This window comes from Panthera pardus, unplaced genomic scaffold (assembly GCF_024362965.1).
Source record: "Panthera pardus isolate Hobbes unplaced genomic scaffold, ASM2436296v1 HiC_scaffold_3, whole genome shotgun sequence".
NCBI lineage: Eukaryota > Metazoa > Chordata > Mammalia > Carnivora > Felidae > Panthera > Panthera pardus.
In genome coordinates this window covers 15,098,902-15,121,443 of record NW_026526876.1, presented here as the reverse complement: position 1 = coordinate 15,121,443, position 22,542 = coordinate 15,098,902, and the positions used below count along the sequence as shown (strand labels likewise).

Sequence of the window (22,542 nt, the reverse complement as noted above, 5' to 3'; positions counted from 1 at the left end):
CGCATTTTGCTTCATCACCAATAGCAAACGTAACTGGTTGGTTGTGTACTGAGAACACGCCTTAGTCACTTGCTCTGTCTGTTGGCCTCCTGTTTCCACGTCGCTATGTTGCGTTGGGCGTAGCATCTGCTTACAAAGCAAGAATTGACAACCCCGGGGGGCGCCTGGGTGCCTCAGTCGGTTGAGCGTCCGACTGGGGCTCAGGTCGTGATCTCAAGGTTCGTGAGTTCGAGCCCCGCATCGGGCCCGCTGCTGTCCGCGTGGAGCCTGCTTCGGATCCTCTGTCCCCCTCTCTGCCCCGCCCCTGCTCACACACCCTCTCAAGAATAAAAAAACACGAATGGACAGCCCAGCTTGGCCCTCAGTACACGTTTCCACTGCTCGAACATGCAGATTAATGTTTCCATTCTTAACAGACACCTCAATTACAATTCCAGCTACAAGCTGCAGAGTAGAAATGCTCCACTCTGAGTCCCCTAAAAAGTGGATTTCGATGGCTTCTCACCTCCGGGCCCTTTATCCCAGGACTTCCTGTCCCCACAGGGGACCCACCCATTCTGTTTGGGCACGGTACCCCCTCTTCCTCCTGCGCCTCACTTCCCACACCCTTTATATTTGGGGGAGGGAGGCTGCCCTACCTGATTAGACTAATGTCAGGGAGGGCAGCGCCCCGTGTCTGTGTTTTTCCCCATCCTGCCCAAGCACATAGTAGGTGTGCCTGGCTGCGTAGAGCAGGAGGGCAGGAGGACCGCAGGACAGATCCGGCTGTTCGGGAGCAACCTGAGCTCATCCCGGAGCAGTGGGGAGCACAGGGACAGGTTGGTGGGCTACACCACAGGAGCCCACCCGCTTCTTTCTGGGTACCTGTGTTAGACCAGGTCAAAGTGGCTTGTCTTGTCCGGGGGCAGACGGAGGTTTAGGTTAGCACTGCTGGGCTGGGCTGGGCTGGGCTCCCATGAATCATCACCATAAGAGCTGATGCCCTGAATCCGAGGGGCTGTCCCCAAAGATGGACTTCCTGCCCTTCCCACTGTTCCTTTCTAGGAGTGGCCCTCTCTCACTGTGCTCCCGAACCCACTGGCTGGAGCCTTGACTACACCCTGCCAGCGTCCGGCATTTGGGCGGCAAAGGTACAGGTGCATAGGAGCATCTCTGTGGAGCAGGCGCTGGTCCAGGAGCTGGATTGGGTGGCGGACAGGACGGACAGCACTGCCGGGCAGAGCTCGTGTTCCATAGGAGGGCAAGCCCGACAAAACATGCAGACCAATAAGGTAATTGCAGGTTTTATCATGGCTGTGATGCAAAAAAAAAAGCAGAGTGGAAGAGAGGGGGTCGCTGATTTACTGGGTGACTGGAGGAAGGTGTCGTGTAAGTTGTTAAGGGAGGTGGCCATGGAAACACCCCAGGGAGGAGTGTTCCAGGAAGAAGGGATGACGAGTGTGAACACTCCCAGACAGGCAGGGGATCAGTACAAGAGAGGGGAAGGAAGCCAAGGTATCGGTGGCATCGTGAGCGTGGGCAAGTGTGAGGGTGGGACAAGAGGCGAGCAGGGCCAGATCATAAAAGGTCTTACAGGCTGTGAGTGGAGTTTAAATGCGTTCCAGGGGCGCCTGGGGGGCTCAGTCAGTTAAGTGTCTGACCCTTGATTTCAGCTCAGGGCATGATGTCACCATTGGGAGCATCGAGCCCTGAGTCAGGCTCCACAGTGACAGCACGGAGCCTGCTTGTGATTCTCTCTCTCCCTCTACTGCTTGTGTGCTCTTTCTCTAAACAAAACAAAACAACAAAACAAAAACACTAAATGCCACCGAATAGTTCACTTTAAAATGGTTAATTTTAGGGACGCCTGGGTGGCTCAGTTGGTGGAGCAGCCGTCTCTTGATTTCGGCTCAGGTCACGATGTCACAGTCTGTGAGTTCGAGCCCCGAGTCAGGCTCTGTGCTGACACTGATTCTGTGTCTCCCTCCCTCTCTGCCCCTCCCCTGCTCGTGCTCTGTCTCTCTTTCTCTCTCAAGAACAAATAAAACATTTTTTTCGATAGACCTGGTTTGGCTGAGTCAGATTTGAGATGCCTAGACATCCGAGTGGGATTGACAGGCAGATGATTGCACGTAGAATGGGAAAAGCAACCGAGAATGACCGGTTTTCCCTGCTCCTGTGGAAATAGCTGCTTCCTGCCCTCCTCGGCCCACCCTCCGAACTGGTGCTGGCCAGAGGTGGGTGTGGGGTCCGCGCTGCCGGCTCTGTACCCGAGGGGGGCTGTGGGGTCCACACTGCTGGCTGCACACCAGAGGCCAGCCTCAGAACCACGCCCAGCCCCGCCCTGGGACACTCAATCTGCCTCCCAGCTCAGCAGTTGAGAAGCTGCCTACAAGTTCTGGAATCCTGCCCGGCGTTAGTCGGGAGAGCGAAGGAGCATAGCCCCCATTTAGGTACGTCATCCCCTGTTTGGAACCTGCCCCTGAGGGCCGTGGGCTGGTACCTGGACTGCTGTTCTCTGGCTTCTGTTTTGGGTCTGCCTTTCTCCATACGGGACCTCCACGTACCCAGCACCTAGCACCCGCACCCCCACCCGCTGCCAACGTCATGATTGCAAAGCAAGCCCCGAAACCTCCCCACTCACACTCCCTACGTTTTACGGATAAGAGTATCCCCCAGAGGTGCTCTGTGGCCCCGCGCAGTTCACAGTGACTTGATCACTCCATGATCCTTTATTGATCACATCTCTGGGATGTGGTCACTAGGTGGCGTTGTCCCCATGCCTACCGGGTCCCCCACCCCAGCCCACTCCCTGGGTGTCCCTCCAGAAGACACTCTTTCAACCAGACCAGAAATACAGTTAACAGAAATACTGCTTTCTTGACCTTGGAAGTGTGGGGAAATTGTCAGGCGGGGTCCACCCGACGTTGCCGTGGTGACTAAGAAATGGTTTTTGGCCCCCTTCTGAGCTCATGGCCCTTTGGGAACCGGGGGCTTCCTCAACTCTGTTCTGACAGCTCTTTTGATATTTCTGCTTTTTTAAAAATACGTTTTTATTTATTTTTGAGAGAGAGAAACAGAGAGACATGGAACGAGAGGGGGAGGGGCAGAGAGAGAGGGAGACACAGAATCCGAAGCAGGCTCCAGGCTCCGAGCTGTCAGCACAGAGCCTGACACGGGGCTTGAACTTGTGAATTGTGAGATCATGACCCCAGCTGAAGTCAGACACCCAACTGCCTGAGCCCCCCAGGCGCCCCTTGGTATTTCTGTTCTTTACCAAAAGAACTTACAGATAAGCAGAGGCTTATTGAGGATTCAGCCACCTTCCCTGGCCTCCTCTTCCACTTAGAATGCTGGCATTTCTTTGAGCTTTTTATAACTACCTAGAACTTTCCGTGCACCAGGCACGGTGAGAAGCGCTCTCCCGCCGTGATGCGGGTGCCACTATTAACCCCACTGGGCAGGGAAGAAAGCCAGGGCTCAGGAGTTAAGTAACCTGCCTAAGAGTCCCGGCTGAGAGTTTGTGTCCAAATGTGACCTCAGGTCTGCGCTCTAGCCCCTCTTCCCGGGCGGCCACAGCCTCCTCCTCCTCCTCGCCTCATTCTGTTGCTGTTCTGCCATGAACTGGCTGTGTGGCCTTGGGAACTGACCCTTGTCTGTTGGGATGATGATCTTTAAGGTCCTTCCTGCTCAGCCCACGGAGTCGTGATGGAGCGTCACTGTTCTGGGTGTGGGGACACAGCAGAGAACAGGAGAAACAAGGATTCTTGCCCTCTGGAGGCTACAGGCTCGTGGTGGGGAGGCAGGCACGAGACCAACAAGGAACCGGGATGTTTCACATATTCAGAAGCAGTGCGTCCAACAGAGAAAAATGAGGCAGGGAAAAGAGGAGGGAGGGATAACCAGAGTGGGGAGTCCGTGATTTTAAATAGAATGGCCCAGAAAGACCTCTCTGAGAAGATGGCCCTTGAGTGCAGTCCTAAAGGAAGTGAAGGGAAGAGCGTTTCAGGCAGACGTAACCGCACGTGCAAAGGTCCTGGGGCTGGAGTGTGCCTGGAGCTTTCAAAGGCTTTCGAGCAGGCCCCTGTGTGTGGAGCAGGTAAATGGATGTGATATCAGCAAGTACAAGATACGCAGGGCACTGTGGGTCACGGTGAGGATGTGAGGACAGAAGGAAATGACCCTGCCCTGGCACATCCCCGAACAAACAGCCGTCTTAAGAATTGGCCAGAAGCCGGGGTGGGGGGTGTCGTCGGGGCAGCAGACGGAGGAGAGGTCGTTGTAGAGCTCGGGGCATGGTGGTTCAAGCGGTGAGAAGTGAGCCAAGACCTTTGTCTAACCCTAAATAGTAGTTATCAAATGCTGATTTTAGGGGGGTGCATTGGGATGCCTAAGACATCCCCACAACTGACCATGAGAACCAGACAAAAATCCAGGACTTATCCTGAGGGATTGACGATGCGCTGGGCTGACTGCTCACAGAGAGAAGATTCCCAGCACCCCAAGACCCCGAGAGTCTCCATCACCCTCTCAGTCACTGCCTTCTGTGGATTCTGGGGTTCTTACAAAAGCAAGCGTCCTCCCTGCCGTGAGATCTGCACAGACCCAGGGCAAGGCGCAGCCTCTGTGGGCAGGGCCGGGACAGACGGCAGGACCTGTCAGACCTGCTCCTCGGCTGTTCAGCCCGTGGTGGGTCAGCCTGCCTTTGCTTCTCCCGGACAAGGAAGGCGAGGGCATGGAGTCTGTGCCCGAGAGAGCAGGTCAGCATACAGGGAGGTGGAAGGTCGGGATGGGGTCCGGAGCTGTCTGGGGCGGGGGGAGGGGGGGGCTCCTGCCTCATTAGGAGTGGAGGTGCCTGCCTGTGGACGAGAGGAGGGAACAGCTCGTCCCATCTGGCTTGGTTTCATTACTTGAACATTCTCTGGTGGCTCAGTGCCGCTTTGGCATCGTGGGCCGCGATGGATGAAAGAAATGCTCTTATGTGTAATCTCTACGTTGTTGCCCCAGGTGAAAGGAGGGGAAGGAAGGTTTCGACACCCAGCTGCCTGCTGCTGGTGGTAAGGACACAGCCACACACGGAAACGGGGGCACTGGAGTGGGCTCTTAGCTGAGGGGTGCAAGAAAGCACCGCTTCCTTCGCTGGGTGACCACTGGCCTCACCCACCATGCGTGCAGGTCACCGGGTGCTCTAAGCTCGCGCTGACTCACGTTCTCCTATTCTGGAGTCCTGTGCGTACATCTGTGCGTGTGAGCGAGTGTGAGCACGTCTGCGCGTGCGTTTCGCAGAGTTGAAAAGGTCTAGAGGGATCTGCGGGGTAACTTTTCCTCACCGTTGGGACTAAGGCCTATTTAAACTGGAACCGAGGGGCGCCTGGGGGGCTCAGTGGGTTGAGGGTCCAACTCTCGGTTCCGCCTCGGGTCATGATCTCGCGGCTCAGTCCACACTCAGCCCGGAGCCTGCTTGGGATTCTCTCTCCCCCCCTCTCTCTGCCTCTACCCCGCTCTCTCTCCCTCTCAAAGTAAATAAGTGAACTTAAAAAAATAGAATACATCAGAACCGAGTTGCAAAGACACTCCTATGTGTTTTGTGCCACTCGGGGTTTCATCGTCGGCTGCTTCGCCGCACAAAGGAGGGGCTGCGATGGCTGCCACCCAGCTACACCCCCTTACCCGGCCCCAGGGTCCCAGGAGAGGGCGGCGGTTGGTTGGGGTGTGGAGAGTCCTGGGGAGACCTCTGTCTTCATCTGCCCTGATGCTCTGTGTTCCCTCCGATGGGGCAGGGTCTGTGGACAGTCGAGTCCTAGCAGACCCTGTGTGGGAGTCCCACGAAGTCTGGGGCCAGGCCCGAAACCGAATGGACCTGGTGCTCACCGTGCGGCTGGGAGTGCAGCCTGGGGTCCAGGTTTCTGCCTCCAATCAGTGCAGGGTGCGTGCGCCCCCAGGAAGGTCCGCCCACCTCTGTGGAGCTTCCTCTAGTGGAAGTCGGGGGGAGTTTGGGGTGCCTTCGCCTCTGCAGACTCAGCCCGACTTTTCTTCTCTCCAGACGAGCAGTTAGTGGGGAGAGAGTCCTTGAGACCCTTCCCTGGTCCTGTCCCGGGGTCCCGTGCCCCTCCGCCCCACGCGACACCTCTCCATCAGTCTCAGGGCTCGGCGGCCAAAGCTCCCCTCAGTTTGCGGCTGCTTTATATAAATATATAAAATTCTGGCTCCCTTTGCGAGGAGCTGGGGCAGAGGGGTCCCGCGGGCCTGCTTCAGGCAGCACCTTTACCACTCGCACGGATTTTGTATGTTGAATCTGACCCAGACTCTGAGCTGGACGTGTGGGAGTCAGCTGCGCTCATGGGGTGTCATCGATGTCACGGAACAGGCGCTCCTGGGGGCGCAGGGCAGCTGAGGGGGACTCGGATGCTGGGCCGAGAAGGACGGAAAGGAGGGGGCATCAGGGAACATCCCAGGGCAGAGGACGGAGCTCGGCTGAGGGCGTGTGCAGGCCCGGCGTGGACCAGAAGACGGAAGGAGGAACGGGGGGCTGGTGTCCCATATGCCGAGGGTGGCAGGCATTGGCCTCGGGGAGGCGGGGGCAGGCCGATCCCCTGGGTTCCTCCTCACCACCCACCCTCCCCTGCATCCGGGCAGGGCGTGGGGTCAGAGGGAAGCAGGGTGTGGTTGCTGACAGCTCTGTGGTCTTTTTATTTGAAAAAAAAAAAAAAAAAAGACGTTATTAAAATGTAATTCATATACTGGACAACTCAGCCATTTAAGGGGTGCAATTTATGGCTTTTAGTGTATTCATCGACACGAGCCACCAACACCACAGTCCCAGAGGGGCCCAGGCACTGTGGGTACCCACAGCACCTGGCAAGCGCCCTTGACATTCTAGGGCTCGCGACCCAGCTTCCTTCGAGGACCCTGCTTCCCAGCCCCGGGGAAGTGTCTGTAGTCACTGAGAAACCACGGAAGTCAGAGATCTGTCAAATTATTTCCTGGATCAGAATTTGCCTTCTGTTTTCCTCCCTTGCCTTAGTCTTTGGTGCCTGAACTTTGAGTTTTGGAGCAAGTCACGTGGCTCGAGAGCAGGCAGGCCAACTTGGCGCTGGCTTGGGGGGCTACTGCGCCCAGCCCCGTCCTGCCCCGCAGCCCGCAGAGAAGGGAGCCGGCGGCCGGCACCGCACCTGGCCACGGAGGGGACACCGGATCCCAGCGCACCGTGAGGAGTGCCTGTGGGAAGGAGCTGGAGGGTCCCTTGGTGAGCACTTCGTCCTCCTAGGGATTGTGGGGGGCCGCTCACGGACGTGGGTTCTCCATCCACTATTCCCCGTTCTCCTTAGTGTACAAGGGTTGATTGGCTCTGGTTTTCCAGCATTTTTACTACACAGACCTCTTCAAGAGGCATTCGAGCCCCGCCGGCCCAGCTGGTCATTCCAAGGAAACGGGCCAAATCGCAGGAATTCAGGGGTCTGAGAGGACGTCACCACAGCGCTGAGTGCAACGGAGGACAGATGGAAATGACCTAGTGGGTCATTTATCGACAGGGGCGTCGATAAATGGTTTGTTCACATAAGTGAACCCGGCACCAGTAAAAAAAAAAAGGGGGGGGCATGTATGTGTAAGTATCCAACTTGCCAAGCCTCGGGAACACGCAGCACCGAGCCCAGCCTGACCCTGTGTGTATAAAGTGAGAGTCAACAGTAAAGATGCTCTTTATCTACAGGTACTCTGTGCACAAAGAATGGTGCAAACGCAGGCGTATGTTTGTAGACACATCCACGTGCAAGGCAGCTACCTCGGGGCGAGAAGGAGGGCAGGCTGCAGCCAGCGGGACTGAGCTGTCTGTCTCCAACAATGCGTTTCCTTAATGAGTGCAGTCTGCATGATGGGTACATGGTTATACTGTGTATTTGCAGGACTTTTTAAATATGCTTGAACCAGGGGCGCCTGGGTGGCTCTATCGGTTGAACGTCCAACTTTGGCTCAGGTCATGATCTCCCGGTTCGTGGGTTCGAGCCCCGCGTCGGGCTCTGTGCCGACAGCTCGGAGCCTGGAGCCTGCTTCCGATTCTGTGTCTCCCTCTCTCTCTGCCCCTCCCGTGCTTGCACTCTGTCTCTCAAAAATAAATAAATGTAAACAAAAATGTTTTAAAATAAGCTTGAACCAGCCCAGGGTTTAAAAACGTTTTAGAATGATTTCGATGGATTCATGGTCTAATGACCTCGTGCCAGGGCCAGGAGGGAAGAGAGAGACTCAGGTGGGGACACAGCTACGGAGGCAGCTCGTTGCAAAGCTGGGATCACCCAGGGCGTGTTCTGTGTTCCGTGGATGGAAGGCTGGGTGGCGCCTTCCAAGGTCCTCCCGACAGAAGGTTCTGGAATTTAGATCAGTCAGCCTCAACACCCCATGCCCAGGGCGGCTGTTCTGGTACTTTCAAAGTGAGCTGTTTCATGATCGTCACCTAGGCAGACCAGGAGTTTGTGACTCCAGTTGGGGCATCTGCCCAGACCCACTGCAGCTCAGCAATTTCAGGGACCTGTCTGTCTTCAATCCACACACCCTGCCGGCCCAGAGGTCGTGGCCTTTACCACTTGCTCTGAGTCCTTGGTTTTCGTTTTCAATTGTTCTATAATACGCTTTTACAAAGTGTCGTTCCCTAGCACGTTTCCTGAGTGCCTAGTGCAAGTGTCCTGGGGCTGCTGAAACATCACAGGCGTCTTCCTTGCCAAGTGAAGTCAGGGTGCCTCCTGTGTGAGCACCCTTGTCCCGGCCCTGCTCCCGCCTGACTGCCCCCGACGCCCTCACCGTGGACCGTGGGCACCTCCTCTGGTTGCTGGGTTGCCAGACGGGGCGCCCAAACCCTCACACTTATTCCAGGGCGGTGTCCCTAGACCTTGTGTCTTCCTCAGCCCTGCGGAGACTTGGTGGACATCTCCCTCACCGCGTTCCCACGGGACGTTAGTATCACAAAGGTCCTGAGTATCTGTTTATGCCCGGCTGTGCTTTGGACACACAGGACTGAGAATTTTTGCTCAAGAACCAGTTTTCGATCCCGTGGGGGCCCCGTATCACCCTTCTTGAGAGAATGCATGTTCGAGATCAATCTTGTAAATCGGCTCTCCGCACCGAGGGCAGTTTCCTGTGTTTCAAAGGCAAATTCAGCGCCCTGAGACCAAAAGAGGCCAGTTCCTGCTCTGCTCCAAGTAGAGGGATTGGTTTAATCTTTTTTTTAATATGAAATTTATTGTCAAATTGGTTTCCATACAACACCCAGTGCCCATCCCAACAGGTGCCCTCCTCAATGCCCATCACCCACCCCCCATCAACCCTCGAGGGATTGGTTTAAAATCGAAGCTAAGGAAGGATAATCCCCCCGCTGGTCTTGGGACACCAGGGCCAGGGCCAGCGTCACCATCCTCTCCAGACGGGTCATTCCCTTCCCTGCACACAAGCCGGGGAAAGGTGGTTTGACCGGAAAGGCCTCCCGGGGCCCAGAGGCCGGGTCCCTGGTCCCAGCCCTCCATGGCCGCCCTCTCCTTCCAGCGTTCCCGAGCACGCGGTCATGGCGACCCTTCACCGCACAGACTCGACGCTCACAGCCCTGGATGAGGAGACGCTGTGGGACATGATGGAGAGCCACCGCCACAAGATCGTGAGCAGCATCTGCCCCAGCCGCCTCACGCCCTACCTGCGCCAGGCGAAGGTGCTGGACCAGCTGGACGAGGAGGAGGTGCTCCACAGCCCCAGGTTCACCAACACGGTCATGAGAGTCGGTGAGGACCCCCCACCCCGGGGCCCTTCCCAGGTTCACCAACATGGTCATGGGAGTCGGTGAGGGCCCCCCACCCCCGGGCCCTTCCCAGGTTCACCAACATGGTCATGGGAGTTGGTGAGGACCCCCCACCCCGGGGCCCTTCCCAGGTTCACCAACATGGTCATGGGAGTCGGTGAGGACCCCCACCCCCAGGCCCTTCCCAGGTTCACCAACATGGTCATGGGAGTTGGTGAGGACCCCCCCACCCCGGGGCCCTTCCCAGGTTCACCAACATGGTCATGGGAGTCGGTGAGGGCCCCCCACCCCCGGGCCCTTCCCAGGTTCACCAACACGGTCATGAGAGTTAGTGAGGACCCCCCCCCCGACCCAGGGGCCCTTCCCAGGTTCACCAACACGGTCATGGGAGTCTGTGAGGACCCCCACCCCCAGGCCCTTCCCAGGTTCACCAACACGGTTATGAGAGTCGGTGAGGACCCCCCACCCCCGGGTCCTTCCCAGGTTCACCAACATGGTCATGAGAGTCCGTGAGGACCCCCCCACCCTGGGCCCTTCCCAGGTTCACCAACACGGTCATTAGAGTCCATGAGGACCCCCCTCCCGCCCACTCCGGGCCCTTCCTGCCACACCAGCTCCACACGGCCATGCTGGGAAGCCCAGTGTCCGGGCAGGGAGTGCAGGACTTTAAAGACTGCGTTCCAGACATGGGGACACTGTGGTGATTTCCCGTAGCTGCTGTAACAAAGGACCGCAAACTGGGCAGCCCACCCCTGCAGAAATGCGTTCGCTCGCAGTTTGGAATCCGCGTATGGGCAGGGCCTCCCTCCCTCGAAGGCTCAGGGACACCTCCTTCCTTGTCTCTTCCCGGTGGTCATGGGGCGTTCCTTGGCTCGTGGCCACATCCCTCCAGTGTCCACCTCTGCCATCACGCGGACTTCCCTGAATCTTCCCCTGTCTGTCTCTTATGAGGACACTTGTCATTGGATTTAGGGCCCCCTGGAGAATCCAGGATGACCTTATTTTGAGATCCTTACCATAATTACATCTGCAAAGACCCTGTTTCCAAATAAGGTGCCCCCGACACTTTCCAGGTGGATGTACCTTTGCGGGGCGGGGGGCACATTTCGACTCCCTCCAGATGTCTTTGGAGCGGATTCTGACAGTCTGACTCGCTGTGCTTATTCACCCCAAACAGGGAAGTGAATAGCCTCTCCCTGTCAGGTTTGGGGGATCGAATGAGACTCCTCTCAAGGCTGGGGCCAGAGGAAGCAGTAAGTGGTAGCTTCTTCTGACTGTTCCTTACGAACCTCAGATACAGGAGAGAGGAATCCAAGCCGCGAGTCAGGCTGGGGGCGCTGGCTTCGCCCTTTGTGTCCTTTGTCCCGTGAGGCTCATACACAGGGTCTGCACGTGTCACCGACACACCGGGAGGTCTGGAGTGCAGACAGAGGTCAGCTTCCTCTTTCACGGCCAACTCAGTGCTCGGCTTGCCGAGGTCGCTCAGTGCGTATCGGCCCGGCCCTTCTGGAGACTGGCTGCCGTCGTGTGAATTAGAGGGACCCACAGGAGCAGCGAGGGCACCCCCCGAGGATCCCGGAGCTCCGCTTCCACCCCCTGATCCCTAGATCTGCGTGGGTTCTCCCGCCTCCCCACCCTGTGTCCCCGGGGACGCCCTCCCAGAGCCCTGTTGGCTGAGACGGTTTGTCGTCCTAGGGCACTTGCTGGATTTGCTGAGGACTCGAGGGAAGAATGGAGCCATTGCCTTCCTGGAGAGCCTCAAGTTCCACAACCCTGACGTGTACACCCTGGTCACCGGGCTGCAGCCCAAAGGGGACTTCAGCAACTTCAGTGGTGAGAGCTGGCTCTCGGGGTGGCTTGGCGAGGGCTTCTTCGGAGCCTCTGGGTCCTGGTGCCTGCAGCCTTTTGCAGACACTCTTCTTGCCCGCCCCCCCCAACCAGGGAGAGGTTCCTTCCTGTCCCGCTGCCCCAGCACAGGGGGCAAGGAGGCTCCCACTAACCACGGTGCAGGAGAAAGGGCTGGCGGCCTCTGGTCCTAAAAGAGATCTGTCCCCGATGACCACGTGCCACGAGCAGACCCGTCGTGGGGCACAGAGTCTGCATTTGAGAGGTGCCGGCAGAGGGGAGGCATGTCCTTCCCCTAGAGATGCTCCTGAGCCAGCCTTCGCCTTGGCAGTGGGTGGAGGACGGCTGGGGCTGCGAGGGGGCAGAGGAAGAGAGGCCCCCGCCCGCAGGGGAGCGGGAGGGGAGCCGGCAGCCTTCTGCACATTTGCTCAGCCGGTGGAGAAAGGTCTAGCCGGCCTGGTGGGAGATTTTTTAGTTTTTGTTAGTTAAGTGGTTTGAGGGTTCCCTGGAGAAGCCGGGGAAAGATTTTGTTGTACAAAGGGCGAGACTAACGTCACTCAAAACCGGGTAAGAAAACGTTTCTGCCTGTTTGGCGTCACAGCCCGCATTTCTGTTAGAGCGCCGCTGGGTGCCGTGCAGATTCATGGTCCTTGCTCTGTTTTTCTCAGGGTGACGTTGAAAGGGAGTTAGCATCCAGCACACCTTAGCTGATGAGGGAGAGTCGGGTCTGAGCCGCAGGGGCCCACGGGGAAGCGAGAGGAGGGAAAGCTGGTACCGAAGTCACCAGTCGTGCTGTTTATTTAACCAGATATTGAGTCCGGCTGAGCCGCTAGTTTGTTGGGTTTTGTTTCATTTTTAATTTTTTTAATTTACATCCAAATTAGTTAGCATACAGTGCCATGATGATTTCCGGAGTAGATTCCTTCGTGCCCCCCCCATTTAGCCCCCCCTCCCGCCACCCCTCCAGTCACCCTCAGTTTGTTCTCCATATTTTTTTAAATATAATTTAACTTTATTTTTTATTTTTTAAAATTTACCTCCAAATTAGTGAGCCTGTAGTGCAACGATTTCTGGAGTAGATTCCTTAAGCCCCTTACCCGTTTAGCCCATCCCCCCTCCCACAACCGCTCCAGTAAACCCTCTGTTTGTTCTCCATATTTAAGAGTCTCTTGTGTTTTGTCCCCCTCCCTGTTTTTCTATTCTTTTTGCTTCCCTTCCCTTATGTTCATCTGTTCTGTGTCTTAAAGTCCTCATATGAGTTAAGTCATATGATATTTGACTTTCTCTGACTGACTAATTTCGCTTAGCATAATACCTTCCAGTTCCATCCACATAGCTGCAAATGGCGAGATTTCATTCTTTTTGATTGCCGAGTAATACTCCACTGTATAGATATACCACATCTTCTTTATCCATTCATCCATCGATGGCCATTTGGGCTCTTTCCATACTTTGGCTATTGTTGAGAGCACTGCTATAAACATGGGGGTCCCTGTGTCCCTTCGAAACAGCACACCTGTATCCCGTGGATAAATGCCTAGTAGTGCAATTGCTGGGTCGAAGGGTAGTTCTATGTTTAGTTTTTGGAGGAACCTCCCTACTGGTTTCCAGAGTGGCCGCACCAGCTTGCATTCCCAGAGCAGCTAGTTTTTAAGGAGACCGACAGATCAGGGTGGGGGCTCCGGCCGGAGAGTCTGGGCGTAGGAAGCAAAGACCCCCGGGGGGCAAGGACAGGGGGTCGAGGTCGCCCACGGGCCCGTGCTCCGCAGGGCTCATGGACACGTCCAAGCTGACCGAGTGCCTGGCCGGGGCCATCGGCAGCCTGCAGGAGGAGCTGGGCCAGGAGAAGGGGCACAAGGAGGCCCTGCAGCGGCGCTGTCGGCAGCTGCAGGAGCGCCTGGGCCGGGCGGAGGCCAGCGTGCGGAGCCTGGGCCAGCTGGAGACCGACCATGACCGCGTGAAGCGCGAGGTGCTGAAGCTGAAGGACGAGATGCTCAGCCTGTCGTTGCACCACAGCAACGCGCTGCAGGAGAAGGAGCTGGCGGTCACCCGGTGCCGCGGCCTGCAGGAGGAGGTACCGGGTGCACCCCCCCGTCCCCGCCCCCCCCCCCACCCCTGCCGGGGCCACCGAAGGGGTGGACGCTCCCGGGAGGCACCTTCCCCCAGCGACATCAGTAACCTGGGGCCCCGGGGACCTCCGTCCACCCCTCCCGGGTCCCCCGGTGGGGCCTGCGTCTGTGCGGGGAACAGGGGGTCGTTGACGAGGCCCCCAGACCCGACAACACCTTTGCTCACTTCTCGGCTGTGGGCTGTCATTTTTTTTTTTTTTTAGTTTAATTTTTATTTATTTTTAATCTTGTTAATGTTTGTTTTTGAGCGAGAGACAGAGAGACAGAGCATGAACGGGGGAGGGGCAGAGAGAGGGGGAGACACAGAATCCGAAGCAGGCTCCAGGCTCCGGGCTGTGTCAGCCCAGAGCCCGACGCGGGGCTCAAAGTCACAAACTGCGAGATCACGACCTGAGCTGAAGTCAGAGGCTGAACCGACTGAGCCACCCAGGTGCCCCTCAGGTTTTTATTTTTTAACATATATATGCGTATATATATATATATATATATATATATTTTTTTTTTTTTTTTTTTTTTTTTTTTTTTTTTAATTTTTAAAAAATGTTTAGGGGTGCCTGGGTGGCTCTGTCGGTTAAGTGTCCGACTTCAGTTCAGGTAATGATCTCACGGTCTGTGGGTTCGAGCCCCGCGTCGGGCTCTGTGCTGACAGCTCAGAGCCTGGAGCCTGCTTTGGATTCTATGTCTCCCTTTCTCTCTGACCCTCCCCCGTTCATGCTCTGTCTCTCTCTCTGTCTCAAAAATAAATAAACATTTAAAAAAATGTTTATTTATTTTTGAGACACAGTGTGTAGAAGCAGGGGAGGGGCAGAGAGGGGGGACAGAGGATCAGAAGTGGGTTCCATGCTGACAGCAGAGAGCCCCATGTGGGACTCAGACTCATGGACCGTGAGATCATGCCCTGAGCCAAAGTCGGATGCTTAACCACTGAGCCACCCCGGGGGGGGCCTGGGCTGCTGTCTTCTGATTGACTTGTAGGAGCTCTTTCAACACTGAGGAGACTCATTCCCTGTCACTTTGGCACCTGTTCCTTGCCCTGGGGCTTTTGTGTGTTTGGCCTTGATTTTTAAATTTTAACTTTATTGAGAAAATTAATTTCAAATTTGTAAACAAATACACAAATATGAATATCGTCACCCCTTGAACAACATGGTTTGAACTGCAAGAATCCATTGATACCTGGATTTTGTTTCTGTAAATACAGGACTGTAAGTGTATCTTCTCCTTCTTATGACCTCCTTGGTAACCTGTTCTCTAGCTGACGTTACTGGAAGAATACCGTAAATGATACATGTAACACGCAGAATGGGTTAGTCGACCGTTTGTGTGATCAGGAAGGCTTCCAGTAACCAGTAGGCTGTTAGTAGTTAAGTTCTGGGGAGAGTCAAAAGTTACATACGGATTTCTAGCTGCAAGGGGGGGTGGTCAGGATGTCGGTGCCCCTAACCCTCACGTCCTTTAAGGGTCACCTGTAATACCCAGGACACCCAAGTATCCTTACTTCATCATTGTCCGGCTCTCTGTGTCTGTCTCTCCACACACACACACACACACACACACACACACGCACACACACACGCTCTTTTCTTCCTGAACCACTTGAGTTACGTATATCATGGCCCCGTACCCCTAAACATTTGAATGTGTGTTTCCTAAAAATAGGATATTCTCTGATGTAATCGTAGCTCAGTTATCAACGTCGTGCACTTTCACCAACACTATCTGTTTATCTAACCCGACGTCTGTGTTCCCGTTTTATCCCTACCTAAATGGCATCTGTCATGGCATTTTCCTCCAGTCCAGGAGGAGAGCCTGTGGTCGTCCTGTCTCTGTCGTCTCCTTTAATCTGGAACATTTCTGCAGCTTTTGTCTATTATAGTGTGGATATTTTTTAAGAACACAGGCCCCCCCCCTTTTTTTTAAAGTTTATTTATTTTGAGAGACACACAGAGAGAGAGAGAGTGAGCAGGGGAGGTGCAGAGTGAGGGAGAGAGAATCCCAAGCAAGCTCTGAGCTTTCAGCACAGAGCCCGATGTGGGGCCTGAACCCAAGAACCGTGAGATCATGACCTGAGCTCAAGTCAGACACTCAACCCACTGAGCCCCCCCAGGCGCCTCATGGCCCCTCTCTTCTGTAATAGACTATTCCTCATTTCGGGTATGTCTCCTGTGTCCTGGTGACTGGACGGGGGTTATGCCTTTTTGGTGGGACCTGCACGGACGCTGGGCCCGGGTCCAGTCACCCCACCGTGGCACCAGGCCCAGCGCCCCTCGGTGCTGATGTTAATATTGCCCACCTGGCCCAGGGGCTGTCCGCTCCCTCCCCTGTAACCGCTGTTCCTTTTTCCTCCGGCAGCGGAGAAGCAGCCTGGGTGTGGGGGGCTCTGGAACCAGCAAGCACCCTGCCCTTAATCGACATTTCCCCCTGGAGTGCCTCAGTGGGGGTTCTTGCCCGAACTCATCTCTAGTCTGGTGGTTGCAGGATGATGAGCCCATCTCCAGCGACCCCTCTGGTCAACCAGCTGGCCCTCGACATCCTGACCGCGAGGAGGAGCCTTATTCCCCAGTGTGTGCGTCTGTTGTTGGCACAGACATGTGCATTCTTACATCCAGTTGCCTGTAACACGTCGCTGTCCTGAATGAGCTTGCCCAAAGTGTCCCAGATTTGGCCAGAGGGAGCCCCTTTAATCTCTTCCGTGTCCTGTGCCACGCCCCCTCATATTCCGAGCACGGACTCCCTCTCTGGAGGCACAAGAGGTTCCGGGGTCATCTGGTCCCCACCCGGCCCCAGCTCTGGGCTCAGCCACTCCCCGAAGGGCCTGGTTCCGTGCAGAGACCAAGATCAGGGCTCTAGGTGAGCTCATAGCTCCTCGGTCCTTCCAGCAGACAGAACTAGGAAGCGTGCACCTAAATGTACGAATACGCATACAAACAGGCGTTGCACGTATGCGCGTCCACACACACACTTGTATTTTAGAAGCCACGAGATCACACCCACACCTCAGATTCCAGGCGATCCCCAGAGCCTCCTCCCCCATTCCATACTCGGGCGCCCCTAGCCCCCCGGCGAGAACCCTGCCACCCACACTAACAATCACTTGCTCGGTCCTACAGTGCATGGAAAATACTTTCAACATAGCTGTGCCTACACCAGCATGGGAAACAGCTGCTAAGGAATGTTGAGGGTTTGTACTTCAGTCCCGAATTGTGGCTGCTGGTCTCTGAATCCCCCCCCCCCCTCCCCTCATGGTGGTTCCCCTGTTTGAAATATCATTAGGTTCATTTGCTTAGGCTTGTTATCAATTTCAGGTGCCCCCCCCCATTCCGATCTTAATGATTTAATTTTACTTTTTGAAAATGTAGGATATGACACACCTAACCCAGTTGGCCCATAGCAGGAACTTTGTCGTTGCTTACGGAAAATTCACCAAGTAGATGTCAGAGGGGAAAAAGTCCAAGTGGAAAGGTTCTTCCTTCTCTCCTTGACCCGAGTGAGTGCTGACTCCACCCTGACTCCCGATTTCCTGGGCTCTCCTCTTGGGGAAAGTCCCTTCTCCCCATGGACACCACACCCAGGATTCCAAGAGGGCAGGATCTTGGTTCCAGATCTGAGTTTCTCTTGGGGGCACTGTCTGGCAGGGTGGAGGCCAGGCATGTAATTTCCAGAGACCCACAGCCCTGGACAAGCAGCCCTGCTGGGGGGCACATATTTGCACGTGGATTACGAGTGCATCTGCATAGACCCGTCATCTCTGCTCCATCTGACTTGTCTTTCCTCTTTCTTTACACTTACTGCTTTTCACAAATCTCAGTTCCTTTTATGCAACAGATTTAGCAGAATATGGAGAGGCGGGGAAGCCAGGGAGCATGCTGGAGGACACTTGGTCACTGGCCACTTACCACCAGCCATGGGGATTTGTTTTGCAAGACGGTCAGAGAGCCGATTCCCCGGGGTTCCTTGCTCTGTTCCTGGGGACCCAACCCAGTCATTTAACTGCTATGCCTCATCTACAAAATACAGCTAGGGGCGCCTGGGTGGCTCAGTCGATTAAGCATCTGACTTCGGCTCAGGTCATGATCTGGCGGTTCGTGAGTTTGAGCCCCGCGTCAGGCTCTGTGCTGACAGCTCAGAGCCCGGAGCCTGCTTCGGATTCTGTGTCTCCCTCTCTCTGCCCCTTCCCCGCTCATGCTCTGTCTCTGAAAGATGAATAAACATTAACAAAAAATTTAGGGGCGCCTGCATTGCTCGATCGGTTAAGCGGTTAAGCGTCCGACTTCGGCTCAGGTCATGATCTCACGGTTCGTGAGTTTCGAGCCCCAGAGACGGGCTCTGTGCTGACAGCTCGGGGCCTGGAGCCTGTTTCAGATTCTGTGTCTCCTCTCTCTGCTGCTCCCCTGCTCATTCTCTGTCTCTCAAAAAATGAATAAACGTTAAACAAAAATGTATCAAATACAGCTAGAATGCCTTTCTCCTCCACAGAAACTGGAACGACTCGCCACGTAAACCCTTTAACGGGTTATGAAGTCTAGGGGGAGGGACCCCTTTGAGCAGGAGCAAAGGCACCATTGAGGAGGAGGGGTGGGAAAGGAGCTGGCTCCCGGGCTGGTGGGGAAACAGTGTTTCCATTGTCCTTCCTCCCCACTGGCAGCTGTACCTGCTGAAGCAAGAGCTAGAGCGCGAGAAGATGTCTTCTTCCCACGAGCGGGACTGTCAAGAGCGTTCCCCGCAGATGGCCGACGGCCTGGAGCCCGGGGACAAGGAGCTGACCCGCCTGAAGGAGGAGAACGAGAAGCTCCGGTCGCTGACGTTCAGCCTGGTGGGTCCCCTCCCTGTCCCCTCCCTGGCAGCCAGCTGGAGTTTCCCGCGGGCCGCGGGGGCTCCCGACGGGTGGTCCGTGGAGGGGGCGCTGAGGACTGACTGGGCTGCAATCTGGCGATGTCCTGTATTTCCCTTCCTGCTCCTCCCCGGCCCCCAGCGTTGGCGGGACTCACAGCTAGCGGACGTGCATGACGATGCCCCACTCGGCTGGGCAGCGGCTGTGCTGATTCTACAGGCTGGGGTTCAAGGCTGTGGGCGGGGGCGTGAGGGGGGACCCTTCTGCCTGCCGTCCTGCCACGCGTGCTCTGGTGACACCAGGGTCCCGGCATTACACAAACCCTTTGCCTCTCCTCTCCGGTTCCTTTCGGTCAATATTATGTCCATTTACTGAGCGGGGATAGACACTCACTGGGTGCAGGGTAGGTGGCCGCCCTGGCGCTGTCTGTCACGCGGCCTGGATGGTGCCATCGCGCCTAAGCCCCTTCCCGCAGAGCGGGCGACGGGCGAGGGCGTGTCCGTTGGTGTCCCGTCTCTCAGAGACCCTGCTGGTGGATCTGGGGATGGAGCGGCCCGACGCTGCCACCCCCGGGGACTCTCGGTTTCCTTTACCTTCCGTCGTCGACCGCGTGGAAGTAGAAGTGAAATGCACCCGTTTTGACGGCTGACCCGGCCTTTCCTTCTGTGAGATGCGCGGGAATGAGGCCAAATCCATCCACGCGCCCGGCCTCGAGATTTCCTGTTGCCCCTTCCCGGGGAAGAACGATGGGGTGCTTCCCAGGGGCAGGCGTCTCGGGAGGTCAGGGCCCCGGGGCTGACCTCTCTTTGCCCCCAGGCGGAGAAGGACATCCTGGAACAGAACCTGGGCGAGGCCCTGGAGGGCACACAGACACTGGTGGAGCGTATCCACTCCCTGAGGCAGCGGGCCGTGGCCGCCGAGAGGCAGCGGAAGCAGGTGACCCTTCCGGGCCGCGTCCGGCACCGCGGGGCGCGGGCGGGGGCCGCGGGCCCTTGAGACCACACGGCGCTTAAACCCAGCGCCGCTTCCCGAACACGCTGGCCCGACCGCCCATCCTTCACGGAAGCCCCGTGCAACACGGACCCAAGGCCAGAGGCCCCGGCCGGTTAGCGGGTGGTCAGAAAGCGATCGGACACACGAGGAATAGCACGGAGGGTGCTCTCCAGTGGGGGCCCCGGGGCCAGCACCAGGGGTTTATTCAGTTGCCACAACAGGCAAGGGCAGGACACGGAGGAAGGAGACAGTGCGAGAAAATGAGGCGGGTAGCGTCGAGGGAAATTCTGTACGTCTCTGGGGACGTGGAGTGAACGAAGCACAATTGTACGTGCCACACCCATGTGTATTTCTTTAAGATTTTATTTTTAAGCGATCTCCGCACCCAACGCGGGGCTCAAACCCGCAGCCCCGAGATCCAGAGTCACACGCTGTACCGACTAAATTCAATTATAATCAGCATAGCAGCCCTGTGGATAGACGCACCTTGAAATTTGGCACTTAAGACACGGGCAGGAAGTCACCTCTGTTACCGCCTGGACGGTCCCCCCTCTCCGCCTCCCCGAGGCACCCCGGCCCCACCCCGTCGTCGGCCCCCAGAGCCGCTGGCCTGCATGGGCTGTGTCTGTCCCCCGTCCAGTACTGGGAGGAGAAGGAGCAGACCTTGCTGCAGTTCCAGAGGACTAAGGTCGACTGTGACATCTACAAGGAGAAGATCAGCGCCCTCCAGGGCCAGTTGCTGGAGCTGCAGCGAGAGCGAGACCAGGTGCCCGGAGGGGAGGGGCCCCGGGGTGCCGCCCGGCCGAGTCCCCACCACTGCTGTCCCCCGCTGGCCGGCTCGCTCGCTCGCCCGCCGCGTGCCATCCTCCCTCCTTTCCTTTCTGCCTCCCAGGCCTACTCCGCGAGAGACGCGGCCCGGATGGAGATTTCTCAGAGCCTGACAGAGAAGGACGCCCTCCGCAGGAAAGTGTTTGAACTGACAGACCAGGTCTGGGAGCTGCGCCATCAGCTTCAAGGGCCGCAGGCCGAGTCCCTGCGCGGGGTGAGTGCCTCCCTCCCACCCCACGGGGATGCGGTTGGGTGGCGGGGCTGGGAGGCCAGGTGGGCACAGCGGGGGTGGGGGCGGTACCGGGCCACTCACGGTCCCTGCCGGGGCATCGGGTTGAGCCGCATCCACGGCACATCGGCTCTCGTGGGTGAACCATGTTGCCGGGTCCTTGAAGGGGCACATCGGGGCAAGTTGGGCCTGTGTCCACCTCTCCTTTCGTGGTAATCTTGTGCAAGTCATGAAAGGGGTAGCTTGGCGGAAGGTTCTGGAACCTCTAAAGTATGGTGTTCGATGAAGAAAGAAAGCGTGTGAAACCGGGCAGGCAGCCACTTGCTTTTGTAGATGATGCATTCCGGGTTTGCAAGGCCAATGTCCAGGAGCTGACTTCCACGCATGAAGGGAACTGCGTTCCCCAAGGGCTAAAAGGATTATAAAAACCTTCCGTTAGGATCTGTCCACAGCTCCAGCTCTGGCACCGGCCCGGGGTGGGGCGGAGAGCCTCTTCAGAGGTGCCCGGGAACTTGGTGAGGCCGTGGGAGACCCTCCTCTTCCTGGGCAGGGCCCCAGCTGCTTCCTCCTCCACCCTCCCCACATTGACCATGTTCCAAATACATATACATATAAAAAGACAGACAGCAAAATGCTAACGGTCTTGTTTTTTGAGTGTGGACGATGGGTGGCTTTTCTTCTCTGATCAATTCTGTTTGCCTCCGATACTCTGTGTGGAGTGTGGATGTTCTACATATAGCATGTGTCATTTGTGTAACCTGTAAGGAACAACACATAATCCCTAAAATGCCATTCCCCAAGCTGGTTGCTTTCCTTCTCCTCAGTGGTCGGCTCCTGCTGTGAGGGGTGAGGGGGGGGGGGTCCCAGGCTCGGAGGAGGGGACGTGATGAGGGAACAGTGCCCAGAGGGAAGAGGTGGGAGGTGGAGGCAGGAGGGGGACACGGGAGAGAGTTGACTTGCTGGGACACCACCCCCCCCCCCGCCGAGGGCATCCAAGAGGAAACTCTCCTGCGCCGAACAGCCTGTGGCCCATCTTTGGCAGCCTGAGCAGGAAGCCGGAGCCCGGGAGCCGTGTCCAAAGGGGAAGCAGCGGCTCGTGCGCATGTTGGCCATCTGTCCGCGGGATGACAGTGACCGCAGCTTCACGGAGGTACAGCGGCTGCCCGGTCCCCTCCTGGGGCCCGGCCAGGCGCACCCCCACCTACCGGGATAGAGGGGGCCTGGCTGGCACCCCGCAGGTGCTAACGAAGTACTTGTGAAGCAAACCCGGTGGGGGGGGGGGGGGGCTGCATTCGGATCCACACGGGGCACCTGCTATCTTCCAGTGCCTCGCTCCGCACTGTGGCCCTCACCAGCCAGGAAGTTGGCCTCTCTGGGCCTCAGCTGCTTTGTTTGTAAAGTGGGACAACGCTACCCCACCACGTAGAGTTATCTACCAGAACTGAGCTACACGAAATCTGGAAAGCAGCTAAGAGGGTGCCTGGCACATAGTAGGTGTTCAGTTAGTGTGACCTTGCTCTGTGCTGTGTCCTTGTCGCCTCCTCTGCCCTGACAGTTAGGGACCCCACTGCTCCGCGTGAGCCCCGTGAGCCCCGCGCGAGCCCCGTACGACCTCTGTCCCGCCCCCCCCCCCCCCCCCCCCAGTCTCAGCTCTGCTCTGACCTGAGCGCCACATCCAGCCGTGAGCTGGTGGACAGCTTCCGGTCCAGCAGCCCCATGCCTCCCAGTCAGCAGTCCCTGTACAAGCGGGCCGCAGAGGACTTCTGGGAAGACCCCTGGTCTTTCAGGTAAGGGACTGGCAACGGGGTTCAGATGGCACGGGCCCCGGCAGCTCACCGGGACCCCGGCCGAGGGCTGGGCAGGTGCCGGGAGCTCTGGGTCTGAGTCAGGGAGCAAGCGATCACCCTGAGCCGTCTTCTTCCCACGCTTT

General features: G+C 57.0%; 1 protein-coding gene across 6 annotated transcripts in view; it reads left to right on the top strand.

Moving 5' to 3' along the window:
* CARD14 (caspase recruitment domain family member 14) overlaps positions 1-22,542 on the top strand; it is a 35,988-nt gene that overhangs the window by 1,306 nt on the left and 12,140 nt on the right. Inside the window, exons 1-13 of one of the 6 annotated variants that reach the window (XM_053892159.1) lie at positions 3,200-4,739; positions 4,987-5,036; positions 7,004-7,225; positions 7,356-7,492; positions 9,511-9,740; positions 11,453-11,590; positions 13,372-13,676; positions 18,377-18,544; positions 19,379-19,498; positions 20,196-20,321; positions 20,448-20,597; positions 21,655-21,762; positions 22,257-22,399. In XM_053892159.1, coding sequence (XP_053748134.1) covers positions 7,479-7,492; positions 9,511-9,740; positions 11,453-11,590; positions 13,372-13,676; positions 18,377-18,544; positions 19,379-19,498; positions 20,196-20,321; positions 20,448-20,597; positions 21,655-21,762; positions 22,257-22,399 — 1,502 coding nt within the window. In that variant the 5' untranslated portion in view covers positions 3,200-4,739; positions 4,987-5,036; positions 7,004-7,225; positions 7,356-7,478. Of the gene's footprint in view, positions 1-1,044; positions 1,272-3,197; positions 4,740-4,830; positions 5,037-7,003; positions 7,493-9,510; positions 9,741-11,452; positions 11,591-13,371; positions 13,677-18,376; positions 18,545-19,378; positions 19,499-20,195; positions 20,322-20,447; positions 20,598-21,654; positions 21,763-22,256; positions 22,400-22,542 lie in introns of those variants that run through there. The other 5 variants (XM_053892163.1, XM_053892162.1, XM_019465995.2 and 2 more) reach the window with 5 other exon arrangements.